This window comes from Puma concolor, chromosome A3, assembly GCF_028749965.1.
Source record: "Puma concolor isolate L17-30 chromosome A3, mPumCon1.1.hap2, whole genome shotgun sequence".
Taxonomy (NCBI): domain Eukaryota; kingdom Metazoa; phylum Chordata; class Mammalia; order Carnivora; family Felidae; genus Puma; species Puma concolor.
The window spans coordinates 110024513-110046003 of NC_141669.1; the positions used below are offsets into that span (position 1 = coordinate 110024513).

Genomic DNA, 21491 nt, shown 5'->3' on the forward strand with positions numbered 1-21491 from the left:
TCGGACACTCAGCCGACCGAAGCCACCCAGGCACCCTTAAAATGAACTATTTTAAAGTGAACAGTTCAGTGCTGTTTTAGTACATTTACAATGTTGTATAACCACCACCTCTATTTAGTTTCCAAAACTGTCTCCTCACCCCAAAATAAAATTCCGTATCCATTAAGCAGTTAATTCCTTTTATCCCCCTTCTCCCAGCCCCTGACAACCACCAATTTGCTTTCTGTTTCTGTGGATTTACCTGTTCTGGATATTTCACATAAATGAAATCATATGTGATCTCTGGCTTCTTTCACTTAGCATGTTTTTGAGATTTGTATATAACTATTTTATTCTTTTTCATGGCTAATAGTATTCCATTGTGTGTGTGTGTGCGCGTGCACGCACACACACGCGCACACACACACACCATAATCTGTTTATCCATTTGTCCAACAGTGGACATTTGGGTTGTTGCTACCCTTTGACAGTTGTGAATAGTGCTGTTGTGAACATTGGCATACAAGTACAGTCAGTCCTCACCCATGGTAGTTCTGCTCTGTAAGGTCACTGTGAACACGGAATTAGCAAATTCTGAACCGTCCCTTCTAGGGGAGCAACAGCCAAGAGCAGTGTAACTCACCCAATACATGTGTTTTCTCCCTGAGGCTCAGCACGGCTTTCTTGCCCTTAGGAACAGTAGACCGCGCTTCTGCATGACACTTGGGGGCCATTTTAAACAACTAAATCACCGACCAAAAACACAAAAATGGGGAAGAGGCGGTATTAAACAGACCGCCACACACACACTTGAGAAGAACAGAGGTGAAACAAGAAGGCAGAGCGTTACCTTGATTGACCTCAGCCTCAGCCAGGAACATGCATGTTGTTGACAACTTAAAGTTTCTGCTGCTTTGTGAATGACTGTGAAGGCCAGGAGGATTCATTTTGGGTTTGCAGATAAGTTTTTATTGTTTAGGTAAATTCAGATACAGAATCTGCTAATCATGAGGATCAGCTGGATTTGAGTACCTGCTCTCTGTTTCTTTGGGGTAGAATTGCCTTGTCATAGGGAAGTTCTAGATTTTTCACTCTGGGAGGAACTGCCAAACTGATTCCCACCACCTGAGCTCAGGGGTTTCTGTTTCTCCACACTCTTGCCAACGCTTGTTATTTTCTGTTGAGGATTTTTATACTTTAAATCTAGGAAGTGTGTGAGCTTCTGATAACGAGGAGATTCTTGCTGCTTTTCACATTTTAATATATCACATTTATAGGAGTTCACTTATAGAAATTCAGTTGCTCCTAATTAAAAGGAGCTAAAGCACACATCAGTGATCCAGGATTCTGAAACCCTTTATCTGGTTGTGAACACCACAGATATTCTTGTTGTCTTGTTCTGTTTGTAGTTTTTTCAGCCTTGCAACGGCTATCTTTTATATTAATTTTTTTTCTCAATCTGCAAACACCACGCCCCAGTGGCTTCCTAGTTCATTATCGGGTAAGCTTCATTCTTAGATTTATCTTCTACGGTCCATCGTTGGGAATTCTCCTCATGGAGATCACCTTTTGATTATTATGGAAATTACTTATAATAGTTGAAAATGTTACTAGCAAAAAATTTATCTGCTCATATACAACAGAAATTTTCACCTTCATGCATCACATTGGCTGGTGATTAGTCCCCACCCCAGTGCTCCTTCTAGCTGTCCTGGCTGTGGCAGTGACCCTCCCACTGTGTTCTGTCTCCAGGCATAACGGGGATCGATCAGGTGTTGAACGTTCTTCTCACAACTGCTATGTTTGTAGGAGGCTGCGTGGCCTTTATTTTGGATAACACCATCCCAGGTATGTGGTATACACCAAACGTGCTTATTGCGTATGTGAATTACTTGTTTTGCAAAGTAAATACAGAAGCAGGAAGAGTGAATCAGTTCAGAGCCCTCACTGGTTCAAACTGTCTTTTCTAAAGCGGTTAAGATGATGCCTCCAGCCTCCTTTTATGAATCAGTTTTTTGCTGATAAACCTAGTGGGGTTTTTTTTCCTTGCTGAGTTGAGAGAAAGCAGGTAAGCTTCTTGCCCATGGTGCAGGGTGGTGGGATGTCTGGGGCACTGTCCAAGCCACCAGCCCTCCTTGCACAGCCTCGCTCAGTGCCCACGGTGGCTTTTGTCATCTTGTTCACACACTCTTCTGAGCCGGCTGTTAACAGCCTGCAGTGTGTCTCCTCCTCCTTTCTGAGGCAGGCTCCCAGCTACCTAGGACCAAAAGACAGTATGGTAGGCACAGGATCTTTCCAGGACCAGTGACTGAGAGGTGGATGGAGGCAGCTGTCTCCCCCACACCCGTAGCCCTTGTTTCTCAGCTGGGTGCATTCTGGGCCCTGCCTCACAGCCTTCCCAGCTTCCTAGAGGAGGCTGCTGGTACCATTGGAAAGTGCCACCACGGACACACTGATTGATGTACCTTCCATCAAGGAAGGGTGAGGCTTATTCTTGAACTTGAAGGTTTTGTTGAGATTTCTCCCCTAAAAACACACTCCAAAAAGCCTCAATCAAGAGGTTGCTGCAAATGAGGCAAAAGGAATCACATGCATGAATAGGTGGAAGGTGTTAGATTGATGGGGGTCAGTCACTAACTCTCTCAGAACTAATTGAGCGAGAGGCACAGGAGTCTGACAGGTGGAAATTAAAGTTCACTTTGTTACAGCAACATGGACGGGAGGGCCTTGCTTAAATGTAAGAAAACAACGGTGTTCCTCATCCTGCACCACATACTTAAGCTCCTCATCTGGGTTTGGGCAGAGATAGTATGTTGTTAGGTATCCCATGTAGCCAAGGGCAGGTGCCATTGTGCCTCTCTGCACCAGAAAGATTTACAGGAAAAAGTCAAGGGCTCAGGAGCTTCTGAGCCCTGTGGGCCCAGATCTTTCTCCCTGACTCATTTGTCAGGCTACAACGTGGAAGTTCATCCTCACATGTTCATCCATGACAAGTGGGGAGTACATGGCAAAAGTGCCTCTCCCTCCCTCCCCCTCCCCCTCCCTCCCCCTCCCCCACCCCACACAGATGGAGCAAAGCAGGATAAACCTTGGCATGTGTGGATGGGGGGTGGTTTGCCCTGACCAGTTTATGAAGACATTATATGTGATATAATAAAGACCGGGTCCTATTCTGCAAGATCATATTTTGCATTTTAGAAGTTCTTGTGTTGGTTTTTGAGAACAGATTTGGGGAAAGAGATGGTGAGATGGAAGACCAGACAACCAGTTAGGAGATTGTTAAAATGACCCAAGAAAGCAATAACGTGGTGTGGGACTGACCTCAACAATGGGAATCGAGAATATGGGCCACGTGGGAGGGCAGTGAGGAGGCAAAGACATCGGGATGTTTGTGGAGCAAAAGGAACAAGGATGGGCTAGTGGTTCTTAGGTTTCTGGTTTAGGTACCTGGATGGCTGAGTGCCATCAACTGCTCCTCAAGGGATCTTTGCTGTCGTCCTGGCAGGTTCCATGTATGGGACAGCATGTCGGAGGATCTCAACTCTTGGTGGAACTGTCAAACTAAACATTCCATTGTATTGTTTTGTGTGGGGGGGGGTGTTCCACAGGTACTCCGGAGGAAAGAGGAATCCGGAAGTGGAAGAAGGGCGTGGGCAAAGGGAGCAAGTCGCTCGATGGCATGGAATCCTACGATCTGCCGTTCGGCATGAACATTATTAAAAAATACAGATGCTTCGGCTACTTACCCATCAGCCCAACCTTTGCGGGCTACACGTGGAAAGGCCTCAGGAAGAATGCCACCAGCCGGAGTTCAGACGAGGACTCGCAGGCCACGGTATAGCTGTAGCTCACCCTGTGGCCCGGCCGCAGTGAGGCATGAATCTGTAGTTCCTTGCTGAGTAACAAGCAGTAACCTGTATGTTTGTATATCTGCATTTACATTCTGCACCCAGAGCTAAGACGATTACAAATAGCTGTTTTTGTTGTGGGTGGTGATCGTGTCTAATATTGTGTCTCACCTGTCTCCTTATTTAAGCCCTACCCCTTGCCTTTGAGAGCGTCCATTGAACTTGAAGTTCCTGTCCTCCTGTGGGAGTGGGTGTTTAAATCCACAGCGGTTCCTTGGTTTCGGTCTCCTTCTACCACCCTGGGCTAGCTTTCCTACAAGCTGCCTCTGGGGTGCAGGGGCTTTCTGTTCCAGAAGCACCTGGACCCGCTTCTATTTTATTTGACCTCAGCCTGCACCCGCATAGACCCCCTCTGCTCAAGGGGCACCAGTATCCTCGCATTGTCACATCTGACTGGTCAAATGTGATTCTGTGTCCCCTGATGCTCCTGTAGCAGGAAACTATTGACCTGATTGAAAACAGTCAACATGGTTACCTTATACCCATATCTGTGTGTGGGTAAGGTCTGTACAGGTGTTAATTAGAATTGAAATCTGTTTGGGGGATTGGAGGGGAAAGGAAAGGACCTTGAAGTCAATATCTGATTCTCAACTGCTCTTTCTTGGTGCCACCCTGGCCCGGGATGGGCCAGCACATTTCATACTGGCCTCTTTTTCACTATAATTGAGACACTCTATCTGACATTTTATCACTCCAGGCTGGTGTGATGGGTATAGAGTGCCACACAGGGGCACTAAGCAGATGTTTATGGGAGTCTTGACTCTGCCGTCATGTGGATGTCAGTTCTTGTTGCGCGTATCTATAAATTACCAGATTTTATTCCTATTTAATGTTATTGACTATAACAGGTTTTTGAAATCAGTGTTTTTCCATGTGACCCTCTTTCCTTGCATCCCTGTTACTTGTCCCCCACCCCTCACTTCCCATTAAGAAAAGAACCAGCATTTATAAAGCTGTGGATACCATCAGGGAAGCTTGTCGTCAAGGCTTTTGAAGGCCAGTAACCATTATTGTGGTTGTGTTTTGTATTGCTTGATACCATGAAAGTGTAAATACTGTAATGCCTAATCTATTTATCAAAACTGACTACTGGACCAGAGCCCAGAAACCGTGGGTTAAGTTACACGTGAATTTGTTTTGTGAAGAAGGGAAGCTGAGGCAGGTAATCAACAGAGCCGCCATATTGAATGGTTGGACATCCTGGTAAATTCATCCCTGTAGTTCTGTTGCAAGTCATTTCTGGCAGTTAGGCTTAAGGAGACTTTCTGTGAGTTACCATGTGGAATGTCCACTGGATTTTGATTTTGCAGGGGGGGCGGAAATTAGACTGGCTAAATGCTGCCTTTCTTGTTTTAAGTTATTGCAGAAGATGGTAAGAAAAGCAGTAGGCAGGGCCCCTTCTGTTGATTTCTCATTAATAACACTAAATCTTTTCTGGAAAAGTTACTTCTGTGGAATTTGGTTTGAAAATTTTCAGCCAAAGGAAACCCTGAAACACAAGGTAGCAACCTCGCTGCGTGAGGTTGTGCTTCCTAGGTCGTTTGTTAACCTGGTTGAGCCTTAGACAGCCAATGGGTGTTCTTGACTCTGACAGCAGGGCATGGTTCTCAGCAGCTCTGTGTCCACAGGGCCCGTTTCCTGCCCCCATAGCTGGCTCTCCTCCACCTCGTTCTGATGTCTTTGGCAGCATTGTTGTACCACTATAGCCTCCTCGATTCCTGGGAAGTTTGGGGCTTCAAGGCGTATTCTGGCAAGAATAGTTCAGAGCCACTGTACCGTTTTGCCAAGATCTTATTGCAGATTAAGTAAAAAACAAAAAAAACAAAAAAATGAGATTCTAAATTACATTTAATTTTGTATGTTTTTTAAAAGTGTATCTGGTGCATAGTTAACTGTAGAAGCACACTGGTCAATGGTTTTCATCTCTTTAACTTGGTTAACTAACACTCAATGCCGACAGCCGTCCTGCACTGAGTTGCTCTCAGTTTCCTTCTGTTTGTGTTTTTGCTCAGCATCTCTAATTTCTCTGCTCTAAATAGTGGGGAAACTGTTAAACAGGCCAGAGATTTGCAGTATTCTAGTTCTCTAGGTGAGCAGAAGGACCAAATATCAAATAAAAGCATCTGAACCATTGGGTAATTTAACTTTCAGCGTAACCTGATGGGGCATCTTCCCTCCTAGTGAGTGACACTTAGGATATGTGCTTCAAACATCCAGAAACCCACTCCCTTCTGAAACCCCTCCTTGGGCCGGGTTTTATTGGGAGCTTCCAAATCTGCTGGTCTGGGGGATGTCTTCTGCAAGCATTTAAATGTGGAGGGAAGCCCTGTATCCATACCGAATGTTAGAGATGATGGATTTTGCTCTTTTTGTTTCGTTGGGGCCAACTTTAGATTCTCTAAGGCAGGGGGAAGGGGACAGGAAGTGGGGAGGAAAGAGGGCAGCCCAACTAAAGGTCCCATTGAGTCTGGTGCTTTCTGCACTCACTTTCACTTGAGTGAGTGGAGTCTCCTGATAATGAACAGATCCTGCATGTGCAGCACACACAACCATGATCGAAAGTGGTCCTCCTGCCGGCAAATACGCTACAGAATGAGTCTGTAATTAAAAGAGAAATGTATTCGTCTGCTCCTTAGGTTCAAGCACACACTGAAAGGGAGATTTTGAGGGACGAAGGGGTCATGTGCATTTACATTATTGGCCTGCATTTCTGGGGCCGCATATCCACCACACTTTGGCCAATAGAACGTTTTTAAATGTTTTGGATGTAAGTGTTCTTGGACAGGGCATTCAGCCTCTAGTTTCCATAGTGACTACACCTACCCATCGTCTTTACATTGACCCTGGCCATCTCAATGTAAGAAGTAGAAAGTATTTATTTAGAAGGACAGTAGATACTGTCCCATCGAGGTGGGTGGCAAGGGAGAGCCCACCACTGGTTTTAATAAAAACTATCTAACGTGGTTCATAGAGTAATGGGGAATGGCTCCAGTCTTTGTCTCATTAGGGAATTAAACTTAGATTCTTTCATACAGACTCTTTCTTAAGAGGGTTTCAGATGTCGTAGTTTCTCGTGATTGATGGAGGTAAGAGAAGTGGCTTAACCAGGCCAGTTGGAATGAGGCATCGTGGGTCCTGGTGGTTTCCCGTTTTCATGGTAACAAATTCACACACCGGATTTGCTTTATACTGTAGAATACTGACTTTCATGATGACGACTTGGTTTATGCATGAATACTGCAGTATTTCCATATAGTAAAGTAACATTTCTACCCAGGATAATAGTCAGTTCTCCAGGGAGGGAATGATATAATTTTCATGACAATGTCATGTGATAATAGAATTTCTCCATTGATGAATCTCTAGTATGTGTGTATACTTTATTTAACCATGCGTGTATTTTATCACCATGAGCTAAAGTAATTCTTTCATTCACGGCCCTGCTGAAGGATTGGTACTGGCAACTTAGACTTATGGGTTGGCAACTATAATCATCCAGAATACTGATGCCACGAGAGTGGCCAGACCAGGTAGAAGGTGAATAAGGAGCTGTGGCAGAAGCCTCATTCCAGAACCTGCCTGGCAATGAGCGGCAACGTTGCGTGGGCGCTGTGCTTGGGACGTGCACACGCAGCCACACCCCCCGGGCACCGTGGCTGTGCACTCACTGCACACGGGCCTGAGGCTTCTGGGGGGCGCCCCTTCTCAGGGGAGCCCCCCTGCGCCTCAGAGAAGGGCCCCGGGTTTCCACATGCCATACGTGTTGTGCTCTGTCCCCTTATGATTTGGACACAGACAACAGGACGTTTCCCACCCGCCACTTCACCTGCAGTCACCTCCTGAATAGCTTGAGAAGACTGCCCGTTGTCACAGACATTCGGCTTCTCCCTGTGGATGCGGAAAGCACGTTAGCGCTGGGCACCCCTTTTCAGCAGCCTCACACACATTCCTGCCCTTCTAGGTTGTTCTTGACTGTGCCTGGTCATCCTCCGCAGAAGGAACACCCGGCGTCCTTAGACTCACTGCGCTTGTTTCCCGGCACTTAGGGCACCCTCACCAGTGTCGCCGTCTCACTGACAGTTCAAGTTAATACCCTTTTTTGTTCGTTGGTAACAACCTCTGTTTGACACATTAATAAATTTCTGACTGTTCTTAAAGCAGTGGGGATGCCTATATTTTCCTTGCGTTTTTGTGACTGACTTTGGCTATATACCTTTCTGGGGTTTTGTTTGTTTTTTATTTTTATTTTGCATACCGAGGGTATCTGGGGGTGGGGTTGTTTTTTGAGATGTGTAATTCTTTTATGGAGTTTTTAAAAAAGAATTTTCATATTGTTTTTCTAACATGGCTTCATTAAACGTTTAAGTATTTTAAAAATATGTAATATTTGGACCAGATGTTGTGAATAATAGTAGAGATAAAGCTATTTTATTCTGTATTTTTAAAACTGTTCCGTACAAATAAAAGCTCTCCTGGACGCAGTTCCTGTTAATGTGCCTCCTCCTTTGGCTGGTCTGTAGGAAATTTGTCGTTAATTAAAAGTCATCACCCAGGGGAGGGAAATCGACTCAATAAACTCGATTCAGCAAGTCTCAGATGTTACCGTTGTTGGGGACCTGGAAGACCACAGGAGGAAAGCAGGAGCCAAAGCATCATCTGTTCCCACGAGCAGAGAACCACAGCGGGCCGCTTGGGGGATGCCTGAGCGAACCTTCATTACAGGATGCACCCTGCTGCGCCGTGGGCAAAATCAGGAACCTCTTGTTAGGTCAGCGACATCTGGAGGCTGGATGGAGAGAGCCAGTCCGTCCACACGGTGGAATCAAAGGCTTCCAGAGCAGAGTAAGCCCTACTGAGTGTTTAGGCAGGGGCCAGAAATGCTGAGGCGTGGGTGCCAAAGAGGCCCGGAGCCCAGCTTGAGAGCAGCTGGTGACAGCTCGTTCTGTCAGGCCTCCCGGTGGGGCTTGAAGATGTGTGCGGAGGTGTTCGAGTATATTGATGTAGAGCTGACTTGGAATTTTCCCGTTCCCATCTCCATCCCTGGTCCATCTCTGGCAGTTTGGGCCATGAGTGGCCACCACGGCTGCTCCCATCCAGTGTGCAATCTGCTGCCTCCTGTTCCCAGTACCCTAACCTGAGCACTGCCACTGGGCAACCAGCCACAAGGTGAAATGTTCACCTTACATGCATGCAAAACATGTGTATAAGGTATTAATAGAATACCCATGGTCCCACCCCCCAGCGAAACAATGGCACATTACCAATACTCAAGACCCTCTACCCCATGGGCCTCTCTTCTGGGGCACCCCATGCACCAAGATAACCACCGTCCAGATTTGGGGTTTATCCTCTCCTTGTTTTTCTTCACAATTTTGTCATGTATATGCGTTCCTAAACAATTTACCGTTTAGTTTGTTTTACGTGGTTTTTAACATCATGTAAAAAGAATAGCAGTGTATATATTATATTTCACTCACTATTGTGAGATTCTTTCATGTTGGTACGTGTCTATGATGTAGTTCATCCATCTTCATTGCTGGGTAGTAAAATTTAAGGTTAACAAACACAAAGATCATTCTGAAAGTTTCCAGAGACTGTAAGCCAGAAGCGGAGCCTAAAGAGCCAGGATCAATGCACATCAGATATTTCAGCAGCAACTTTGTGTATGGAGTTACATTTTTAAGGACCGAAGGAAAAGAACTTTGAACTTAGAATTTCATGTCTAGCCACTCAAATGCCCTCACTTAAATGCTTCAGATAAAGTACTTGAATATGAGGAGAAACAAACCTAGGAAGCATTGTAATTGCTGAGAGCAAGATAAACAGTAAATAACTTGGTAAAACTGAGGTCTTGATCCATTCTGGCTGCTATCACAGAAAACCATAGATGGGGTGGCTTAGAAGCCAACATTTCTCAGTTTGGGAGGCTAGAAGTCAAGTCACCAGTTGATTCAGTGTTTGGTAGGGACCTGTCACCTGGTGCATAGATGCTGCCCTCTCACTGTGTCTTCACGTGGTGGGAGAGGCAAAGGATCTCTTTTGGGGGGGGGGGGAGCTCTTTTATGAGGGCACTAATCCCACTAATGAGGAATTCACAAATCCCCCACCATGATCATGACCTAGTCACCCCAATGGCTCCACCTCTTAATACCATCGTATTGGGATTAGGTTTTCACGTGAACTTGTTGGGTAGGGGGACAGTCTATATAGCTTCTGTTCTCAAATTGTAATTCAAGGTCATATGAAGTTGTTGATGGGGTAAGAGAGGAGTCTTAGACGTGAGAGAAACCAGACCAAATGCACCAATAACAATTATTGGACTAAACTTGCCAATTAGAAGATGTTAGGACGGCTAGAACAAAATCCTGACTTAGTCAACAACACCAGTGTTCAAAAGTGGTTCTGTTGATGGCTGCAAGAAGATGTGTTCGGGAGCTGATAACATCTTAGAAACTTTATTAAAAGTGTGTAGGGGGCGCCTGGGTGGCTCAGTCGGTTAAGTGTCTGACTTGGGCTCAGGTCATGATCTCACGGTTCGTGGGTTCGAGCCCCGCGTTGGGCTCTGTGCTGACAGCTCAGAGCCTGGAGCCTCTTTCTGATTCTGTCTCTCTCTCTCTCTCTGCCCCTCCCCTGCTCATGCTGTTTCTGTCTCTCAAAAATAAATTTTTAAAAAAATTGGGGGCGCCTGGGTGGCTCAGTCGGGTAAGTGTCCAACTTTGGCTCAGGTCATGATCTCGCGATCCGTGAGTTTGAACCCCATGTCAAGCTCTGTGCTGACAGCTCAGAGCCTGGAGCCTGCTTCGGATTCTGTGTCTCCCTTTCTTTGCCCCTCCCCTGCTCATGGTCTGTCTCCCATCAAAAAAAAAACATTTTAAAAACTTTTTTAAAAAGTATGTAAAAGTTTCTAGTCAATTTGACATCGTCTTATGTGTGTTGAGTTTAATACTAAAGTATCTCCCCTGTATTTTTGTATGTCTCTAATTCCAGAATTTCATAAATCTCTTAAAGCATATTTTTTGAAAGTCTTAGGCTATAATGGATTGGGGAAAACAAAAAATCCTTCAACACAGATAGGGTTAGAAGCACCTAGGGATGCCTGGGTGGCTCAGTCAGTTAGGCATCTGACTTTGGCTCAGGTCATGATCTCACAGTTCATGGGTTCCAGTCCCACATTGGGCTCTGTGCTGACAGCTCAGAGCCTGAAGCCTGCTTCTGTGTCTCATTCTCTCTCTGCCCCTCCCCTGCTTGTGCTCTTTCTCTCTCAATAATAAATAAATGTAAAAAAAAAAAAAAAATTTAGAAGCACCTCACCAGAAACTGGTTTACTTAAGGATGGGCAAAATCGAAAGTAAGAGGATGGGGAAAAATCACATGGGGTAAATACTAACCATCTATTTGTTATATTATTCTCAGACAAAATAAATCCTGAGACAGCATTGTTAAGGTAGGAAAATTTATGGTGTAATGATAGACCGGTGCAATTTACAAAGAGTCAACTTGAAACCCAGCCTCAAAATTCATGCAGTATAAATGGATAGAACTATAGGAAGAAACTGATAAGTTCACCTGCCAGTGGGAGATTCTAGCACTTACCTTTTGATACGTCAGGCAGGCAAAAAGTGAAGTGAGGCACAGAAGTGAAAGTGGTCAGAGGGTATGGTTAGAACTCTACGCCCAACGACTAGAGAATACACATTCTTCACAATCACTCAGGGGTGTTTCTAAAAACTAATTGTTCTAGGCATTAAAGCAAGCCTCAAAAATCTGGAGAATACGTGTTATGCAGAACATGTCCACTAAACTATGAGCAATTAAGTCGGAAGTCAATAAAAAGTTGAGTTTACAAGTTTACGTATTTGGATGTACGGAATATTGCTAAATAGCTGCATGTTCAAAGAAGAAACCAATAATAGAAATGTTCTTTAATGGATGTGTATCATGTATCCTCTGGTGGTTCTATGCACGCGTCCTGGACTTCTGACTTTACATCCACACTGCGTCTCTTAGATCTCTCCTGTAAGTTTCATATAGTTTCACTCATGTTGTCTTTTTCCATTTCCTCTAAGTTCTAGGAGAATTTCCTGAGCAATGATCTAGATTACTGACTGGGTTTTCTAGAATATTGAATCTCTTACTCATGTCTTGTAAGCAATTTATTTTGGTCATTTTCAAACATAAAGAGAAAAGCATAACCACTCCCCCACATCCTACAACCCAGCTTAACAGGCGTCGACTCCTGGCCAGTCTTGTTTCAAACATCTACACCTCTCAACTTTCCCTCCATTTTTCTGATCAAATCCCTCACATATCACATCATCTGTAAATATTTCAGCAGTTATCGCCAAAAGGTAGTTAAAAAAAACCTGTCTTTAAAATTTAACAGTATTTAATATGATCAAATAGTTACTCAGTGTTCAAATTCACAATTGTCTCATAAGTATTTGAGATAGAATCCACATAATGTTTATACTTTGTTATTGGTTGATAAGTCTCTTCCTTGGAGTTTATTTGTTGAGCAATTTATTTGTCCTGCAGTTCCCTACAAGAAGTGCTGAGTACAGCTCCTTAAATATGTTCTTTGGCCCGAATCTGGTATTGGTGGGGGAGAGCACTATTTTGTAAGTGGCTGTGTGTCCTTCTGTCAGGCAGCACACAGTCTCTCCTTTTGTGATGTTTACAGCTATTGGTACCCCATTCCCAGATCCGGTAGTTTATTGGGGGACATTGCATTTTTTAAATTTGGTTCAATAATTTCATTTCAAGTTAAAACACTCCCACAAGATGCCTTCATAGATGCAATAACCTCTCAAATCCCACTGAAAGCATATCTTAGGGACTTTGCTCCCATTTCATACGTTTCATTGGCAAATATTTCTTCCAATTACTCTAAATATACCCTTCTTTGGGACTATTGAACCTTTTCATGTATCTGGTGATTTTTTTCTGACCGCTTATGCTAAAGAAGGAGGTCTGTGTTTGTTCAACAACAGGATTTACGGTGGATTTGGTTGATTACTTTTTCCCCAAAGCTTATGAGTTGAAACTAGAATCCTTTAGACCTTTTGAGATGACCTCTCCTTGGACTTTTCATCAGTTTGCATCCATTTACCAGACTCTTGTTTATTTGGCAGTAACTCACCATGGGTATTCTTCCAACATTTCCATTTTATTACAGATACCTTCATATTTATGTGAACATGTGCTTACAAGAAAGTAACAAAAATGTAGCCCAAGATCTGTGATCATTATTTTGGGGAAGTGGGGTTGCAGGTTACACTTAATGCCATTTTTTCTATCCTAATTTTTTTATTTTTAAACTGTCTTAAATGAAAGTTGTATTGTAAATAGTAATATCACAGTTGAAGAAATAGGAAAGTCCCTGTACTCTTCTAATACTAATATAAAACATTCCACTTCCTCATATTGTACTTGACATTAAAATAACAGTTGTGGCCAAATATACCTCAGTAAAAATATGAAAGTGCTAAAGCTACCACTTACTCTGTTTGCTACCCTTTGTCTTATATAGGAAGATTTTTGCCTCCTAAATGACATACATGGCTTGGTGGATAAAATCTTCCAGAACATTCCATCCTTAGGGACCGGGGGCAGGTGGGGAAGTCAGTTGGGGAGAGCACAATGGGGTTTGAAAACACAGGTTCAAGCTGAATGTCTCTCAGATGGTGGACTTTGGGCATCTGTCCCTGAGCTGGGTCCAGAAGTCTACAGTATGCACTCCCATACCACACCCCGTCCCCCAACACACACACCAACACAGCGCTGCTCTGAACTGGGCTGATGTGGTCTCTGGACTGATGTGCTCTGCCTGGGCAGAGCAACTAGAAAACTCTCCTTCCGTTGCAGCCTCAACCTTCAACCACTATGGAGATGCTGAGCCTCAAATTCTGTTTATGTCAACTATGAAGCAACTGCCCTTGGAGACTCAAAGATGTCAGAGGGCCTTTAATATATTTGTGTGTGTGTGTGCAAACACATATGTACAATTTGTTTTGTTTTACCTCTTGGGCAGCAAGTGATCCACTGTGGTCTCAGGAAAATTATGACAATGACTTTGAAGCAGGAAGAATCACCCTCAGAGAGATCTTCTTAGGAATGATCCTCTTGAGCAACAGAAGACTTTTTAAATAAAATATTTCATCTCGAGTAGGAGCCTAACCATTTGTATTGTGGTCCAGTGATCAGATAATGAGCTTTGAGCGTTCAGATCTCCAGAGCCTTCTTCCCATCATGGCAGAAACTGCCAAGTGTCCCTCAGGATCTATTCTCCCATTCTTCTATGATCATGCAATTGCAGAAGGGCACAAGACTACACTTCCCAGCCTTGCTTGTAGCTGACTATGGTCATGTGACCAGGCTCGGATGAGTGAGGAGTAAACAAGGCTGAAGGTACAACTTCTGGGTTTTGTTCTTAAAGGGTAGATGTTTACCTTTATTTTTGTCTTCCCCCACAACTCCCAACCCTTCCTGCTGGAAGGCAGAAGTGGTGGCCAACCAGTGCGTTCCATTTCAATGAGGACAACACCGGGGTGGGCAGGAAAATACGAAAGGAGAAGCCTGAAATCCTAACGACAGCAGCACAGAATTGATGTGAGAGAGAGATACACTGGTTTAAACCATTATTACTTGTGTATCTGTTGTAGCAACCAAAACTGTGCCCTATTAGAGATTTTGTAAGTCAAAAACCACCTAAACTTGGACTAGCAAGTCTTACGTTTCCACCTAAAAATTGACCAGCTATATAGCCTTGAGCATGTCATTCAACTGTTTTCTTCTCTATAAAATGGAAATAATACTCATCCAGAGTATTAGAAGGGATTATAGGGATTAAGATACAAAGTCTTAACAGGCTAGGTTCCAGTGCTCCTCAAGTCCTCTCCAGGCCTTGTAGGCACACACAGATATTTTTATAGAGCGTGATCATGGTGTACATCCTTCCACTGGAAGAACTTGCCAGGCCAGTGCCGAGACTTGGATATGTCAATCTGTAGAGTCGTGGGTCCCATCCCTAGTTTCTCTGTGTTCTCTAGACTAGCCAAGTCCTTAAGTGGCCCAGAATTTTCAAAGAGCCTCACAGATACCCAGACACATTCCCTGAATTTGACCACCACCTGGGAGTTTTGTGGAAAGTAACTTCAAGTCTCTCTACAAATGGGACACAAATGTCTACTCACGTAGGAAATGGAGTGAGATGGGGCATGGGGAGCTGGACTACATCCAAAGCCAGACGTTAGGATGAATGAAGATGTAAAGAGAAAGGAACCTGTTATTAGAGGGTTTCTTTCTCTATTGATGTTTTGAAACTATCAAAGTAATATGTGCTTATTGTGACTGGCAAAACAGCTCAATCATACAGAGATGTGAAGAGTGAAAACTATTCCCCCAACCACCCCAATCCTACCCCATCTTGCATAACCATCATTACCCATCTGGTGTCTCCTTCCACTATATTCTTGTTTGACAAATGTATGTAATCATAAATAGACATATACAAGGGTTGTGCTTGCTGATTTTATTGAAATAGAATGGTGGCATACTACGTTCTGAAACTTGCTTTTTTTCATTTTATAGTATGGCATAAGCATTCCTACAAAGGGGAAGAGGTAGATCTGTTTCCTGATATTTTATGCCCTGAGATACAGTTTAACATAAATAAGATCTTATACACAACGATTTCTTTTTAGCGCAGCCTTCTTTACATCTTTTCTGTTTGCTTGCTTTTCTTTTTCCATTTCCCTCTCCCTCTGCCCATCCTTCTGTGTTGCTCTAGTAATCCATGTTGGCAACCTGCTTTTAGCATTCATACATTTTCCCATGTTCCTCCAGCTATGCAAACTGCCTACCTACCTGTACACGCATATAGGCATCCACATCACATATACACATTCATTCATGTTTTGTCAGGTTTTGCTCTACCAAAAAAAAAAAAAAAAAAAGATCCTCTTAAACACTTTTCCGCACCACGTTGTTCCCTCAACAATATCTTGCGGAAGTCTCTACAAGTCAGCCACCATCACTCTGATTCATTTTTTCATAAAGATTTTATAATATTTCTTGCTGAGGATTCACTGTAGCTTATTCAAAGCTGATATCGGTGTTTTCCATTTTTAGCTGTCCTAGAGAGCTACAATAGACATTTTCGTAAGAGCTTTTAACAAATGATAAAATACTTTCCCACCAGTGGAACTGGTGGGCTAAAGAGCATGAGTATTTTGGGGGTGCGTGGGTGGCTCAGGCGGTTAAGCATCTGACTTCGGCTCAGGTCATGATCTCACAGTTCAGGAGTCCCAAGTCTTGCATCAGTGAGCTCAAGACCCTCTTTGGGGGAGCTTACGCCCTGCTTTCTCTCTCTCTCTCTCTCTCTCCTTCTCTCTGCCTCTTGCACACTTGAGCCCTCTCTCAAAAAAAAAATAATTAAAAAGATAAAGAGTATATGTACTTTAAATGTTAAGGGATCTTACCAGATTGCTTTCTAAAAGCCATAATAATTTTTTTTTTCCGCGAGCAAGGTATGAGAATATCTCACCCCTGCACCCCTGCCAGCAATGACATTACCTTTCTCTTAATTTTTCTCAGCCTAATAACTATAACAGGATATCTCATTGGACTTTAACTTACCTTTCCTTGACCATCATGTATTTGAACAGCTTTTTAAAAATATTTCTCAGCCATTTCGATTTTCCCTTCGATGAATGGTCTGTTCATATTTTTTGCTCATTTTTTTCATTTCGGTTGTTTGTCTTTTATTTTGTGAGGTTTTTTTTGTGTGTATTATGGATATTTAACTCCTCATCTGTATTATAATTTTTTCCCCACGTGTATTTGTTTTACTATTTCTTGCCAAGAAATATCAGGAACAGTGTTAATAGACAAATTTGGAGGGGGGGATTTTCACAGTACAGATAGAGTTAAATATTCATGATGCATAAAGAGCTCTTATTAATGTTTATATAGTTAACTATGTCTGTGTCTGCTGAGCAAGTGTGTTTCCTGTTTTGATTAAGACAGTCTCCCCACCCCTAGGTTGCATGTGTAGTCCAAGATTTCATTCTTGAGTTTCACTATTTAATTTTTTACATTTAAATGCTTAATGATTCTGGAAGTTATGTTTATGATTGGCTATTCTACTAATCTGTTCCTATTATAATAAGAAGGCAAATCCATGCCTACTATTCTTTTCCATATATTTATTACATTTTCTCAGGCTTTTATTTTATTTGTAAAGACTGTATTGCTTTATTACTACCAACAGGAGTGGCCTGCATGGGGTGGGTGGTCGGTGCACCGGGTTCAGGGTAGGTGTGAGATGATGGTTGGGAAGCTGGAAAGAAAGAAGATGGGTTTGGAGGCCAGGCCCAAGGGTTCCTCGGATTAGTTTATGGGAATGGGTAGCCATGATAAAGGAGTTATGGCAAGCCAGAGCCATGCTGCCAAGCAGAATGAGAAACCCCTGGAAATCTAGCTGCCCTTCACCGTTGAGGTTCCATTTTTGCATCATGTGGTCAAGGACACCAGGGTCTTTCTGGCTCTTTGTGAAGGCAGTCAGTTTCATCTTCATGATGCTTAGGAACACACTCTGAGAGAGTCTGCAGTTGTTACCGTCCCTCCCAGGACACTTCTGGAACACAGCAATCAGAGACTCAGGGCACCACTCAGTCTCTGTAGACTTGAAGATCCTTGCCTTGTTGGAGTTGAATCAGAGGCTGGGACTGGGGAGTGGCTCAGAGAGGTCTGAGCAGCCTCAGCTGTTTCTTGTTTATTAACATTGTATTAAGCACAGTTTATCCAAATCCCTAAGAAGCCCTGTTAAGATGCTAACTAGAATTACAGTATATTTATATATTTTTCCCCAATAAAGTATGTGATACATCCTTTCATTTGGTTAGAATCTTGTTTTTAAGACCTTCAAAAGGATTTTGTAGTTTTTTCATATATGTCTTATGCCTCTCATTTGGTTTATTCGTAAGAAGTTAATAATTTTATTGTTATTGTATATGGAATATTTTATCTAGGATCTAGATCTCCACATGTATTGTACACATCAGATATGAATTTTTATATATTTGTGTTATATCTAGCCAGCTTACTAACTTCTATTATTAATTCTTTTAGTTTTATTAGGTTTTGAATTCAAACAGTGTGTTCTTGACAAAAATAAGATAGTTTTTACTTTTTCTTGACTGATGCTGGGATTCTTTTCTTTTTCTCTTATCGTACTGCAAATACTAGAGCTCCAAGTCAATGCTGAATAATAATGATGAGGTCAGGCATCCTGGGTAGTTGCTGATTTAGGTTGAGTGTCCATTTAGAATATTTCCTACTGGATCTTAGTAAATAGACTTTATTATATATTTAAGAAGTTTCCAATTTTATTTAGCATTTTATTTTTTTTGTTCAGTGTTTATTTATTTTTGAGAGCGTGAGAGAGCATGAGCAGGGGAGGGGCGGAGAGAGAGAGGGAGACACAGAATCTGAAGCAAGTTCCAGGCTCCAAGCTGTCAGCACAGAGCCCGACATGGGACTCGAACCCACGAACCACGAGATCCATAAAAAATATATTCTCTACTCAAAAAACTTAAGTATGTTAGTTCTATTATATTATTCTATTGCTTTTATTTTACATTTATTAGACATGTCAAAAAGTTGTATTTAAATCTCTAACACTAATTTTTAAATGGAATTATCCTCATGTTTCTAATAATTTTTGCTTTATATATTTAGTTGCCTTTTTTTTAGAGTAATCTCTTTGCCGAAGGTGGGTCTCAAAATCATGAACCCAAGATCAAGAGTTGCACACTCTGCTGACTGAGCCAACCAGGCACCCCAGTTGCCATGTTGTTTTTTGCTCATATGTTTATAGCTGTTATATCTTCTTTGTATGCTGTGACATATATTGTGACTCTCTTTATCCTATTTAGTGCTTTAAATTTTTAAATTTCATATTTAATATAAAATTATCACAATTTTTAAATTTTTATTTTTTATTTTATTTTAGAGAGAGAGCGTGCACAAACAGTGAGGAGGGGTGGGGGGACAGAGGAAGAATCCATGCTCAGCATGGAGTGCCACATGGGGCTCCATCCCACGACGCTGGGATCATGACCTGAACTGAAATCAAAAGTTGGATGCTCAATGAACTGAGCCAGCCAGGCGTCCCTGTCATTCTATTTCTTTTTTTTTTTTTAATATGAAATTTGTTGTCAGATTGGTTTCCATACAACACCCAGTGCTCATCCCAACAGGTGCCCTTCTCAATGCCCATCACCCACACTCCCCTCCCTCCCAACCCCCATCAACCCTCAGTTTATTCTCAATTTTTAAGAGTCTCTTATGGTTTGGATTCCTCCCTCTCTAACTTTTGTTTTCCTTTCCCTCCCCCATGGTCTTCTGTTAAGTTTCTCAGGATCCACATAAGAGTGAAAACATATGGTATCTGTCTTTCTCTGTATGACTTATTTCACTTAGCATAACACTCCAGTTCCATCCACGTTGCTACAAAAGGCCATATTTCATTCTTTCTCATTGCCAAGTAGTATTCCATTGTGTATATAAGCCACAATTTCTTTATCCATGCATCAGTTGATGGACATTTAGGCTCTTTCCATAATTTGGCTTACTAGCAAATCGAATTCAACAGCATATAAAAAGAATTATTCACCATGATCAAGTGGGATCTATTCCTGGGCTGCAGGGCTGGTTCAACATTTGCAAATCAATCAATGTGATACATCATATTAATAAAAGAAAAGAAAAGAACCATATGATCCTGTCAATAGATGCAGAAAAAGCATTTGACAAAATTCAGCATTCTTTCTTAATAAAAACCCTTGGGAAAGTTGGGATAGAAGGAACATACTTAAACATCATAAAAGCCATTTATGAAAAGCGCACAGCTAATATCATCCTCAATGGGGAAAAACTGAGAGCTTTCTCCCTGAGATCTGGAACAGGACAGGGATGTCCACCCTCACCACTGTTGTTTAACACAGTGTTGGAAGTTCTAGCATCAGCAATCAGACAACAAGAGGAAATCAAATGCATCAAAACAGACAAAGATGAAGTCAAGCTTTCACTTTTTGCAGATGACATGATATTATACATGGAAAACCCAATAGACTCCACCAAAAGTCTGCTAGAACTGATACATGAATTCAGCAAAGTCGCAGCATACAAAATCAACGTACAGAAATCAGTTGCATTCTTATACACTGATAATGAAGCAACAGAAAGACAAAGAAACCGATCCCATTCACAATTGCACCAAGAATCATAAAATACCTAGGAATAAACCTAACCAAAGATGTAAGAGATCTGTGTGCTGAAAACCTGTCACTCTATTTCAACTGTGCTTTTTATTTATTTATTTTTTTCAACGTTTATTTATTTTTGGGACAGAGAGAGACAGAGCATGAACGGGGGGAGGGGCAGAGAGAGAGGGAGACACAGAATCGGAAACAGGCTCCAGGCTCTGAGCCATCAGCCCAGAGCCCGACGCGGGGCTCGAACTCACGGACCGCGAGATCGTGACCTGGCTGAAGTCGGACGCTTAACCGACTGCGCCACCCAGGCGCCCCTCAACTGTGCTTTTTATATACAGCATAAACCTAGGTTTCACATTTTCACTTTGACATTTCTGTATTTTGCCGGGTTCATTAATTCTGTTTGAACTTACTGTATTAACTGATATTCTTGATTTTATTCTTTCTTCATTTTACTTATCACTTACTTTGTTGTATCTGTTTTACCTTTCGAACATTTCTTATTAATGTGATGAAATTGTGTTCGTCTCTTCCTTCCTTTCCCTTCTCTGCCTGGTTAGCTAGGGAATATCGTTGAACTTTTCCCAGATTTCATAATTAAACAAATACAGTTCCTCTAAGTTGTGCAGAGATACTTTAATACCCTTCATTCCAGCTGATTCCTTGAATTTCCCTAACAGTATGTCTCTTCTATTTATCAATCCTTGCTGAATATTTATACCACACAGTTCACACTGTGTATTATTCTGTTTAATTCGACAGTGTGCTCTTTTAAAGGTCCACTGCTCACCACTGTTTCCTCCTGTCTTTACTCTCTCTCAACTTGAAATCTGTGTTCTGAGTCATTTGTCTTTGGACAGTACTTTCTTGAGAATTTCCCTAAGGAACGGGACATTCTGATGCCTCTCATATCCACAAATATCTCTCTTTTACCTTGACCTGTCAGTGATATCTTGGTTTATAGAGGATTCTGGGTTGCTGGGGTTTTTACTTTTTAAATTTTTTATCAGTATGTGTTATTCCACTGTCCATTAGCTTCCTGTGTTGCAGATTAAAAGTCTGGTGTCAATTTGATTATTTTTTCCTGTGGTAGGTGCCTAGTTCTTTCAGATCTCAACATCAGTCATCCTTTCCTTCAACTCATTTACTGAAATTTTTAATTAAAAAATCATATATTTATTATTGTGATTAGATGGTAAGATGCCCATATTTTTTAGAGTTGGCTTTAAAATACTTTTGCAAAGTAGAAAAGTAGATGAAACAAGTGTTATGGTTAGAAGAGAGCAAGTATGTATTTTTTAGAGCTGCCTACTGAAATATGTAGGGG

General features: G+C 42.2%; 2 protein-coding genes across 8 annotated transcripts in view; one reads left to right on the forward strand and one right to left on the reverse strand.

Annotated features, from left to right (window-relative positions):
* SLC23A2 (solute carrier family 23 member 2) overlaps positions 1 to 8368 on the forward strand; it is a 137292-nt gene extending 128924 nt beyond the window's left edge. For all 7 annotated transcript variants that reach the window (XM_086701744.1, XM_086701748.1, XM_086701745.1 and 4 more), the window contains 2 exons: positions 1732 to 1827; positions 3588 to 8368. In XM_086701744.1, the coding sequence (XP_086557870.1) occupies positions 1732 to 1827; positions 3588 to 3820 (329 nt within the window). In that variant the 3' untranslated portion in view covers positions 3821 to 8368. The remainder of the gene's footprint in view (positions 1 to 1731; positions 1828 to 3587) is intronic.
* The window catches only part of LOC147582656 (protein S100-A11-like), a 28820-nt gene continuing 12776 nt past the window's right edge, over positions 5448 to 21491 (reverse strand). Inside the window, exons 2-4 of the mRNA XM_086702802.1 lie at positions 17261 to 17586; positions 7714 to 7775; positions 5448 to 5605 (exon numbers count right to left, since the gene is read on the reverse strand). Of these exons, the coding sequence (XP_086558928.1) occupies positions 5448 to 5605; positions 7714 to 7775; positions 17261 to 17586 (546 nt within the window). The remainder of the gene's footprint in view (positions 5606 to 7713; positions 7776 to 17260; positions 17587 to 21491) is intronic.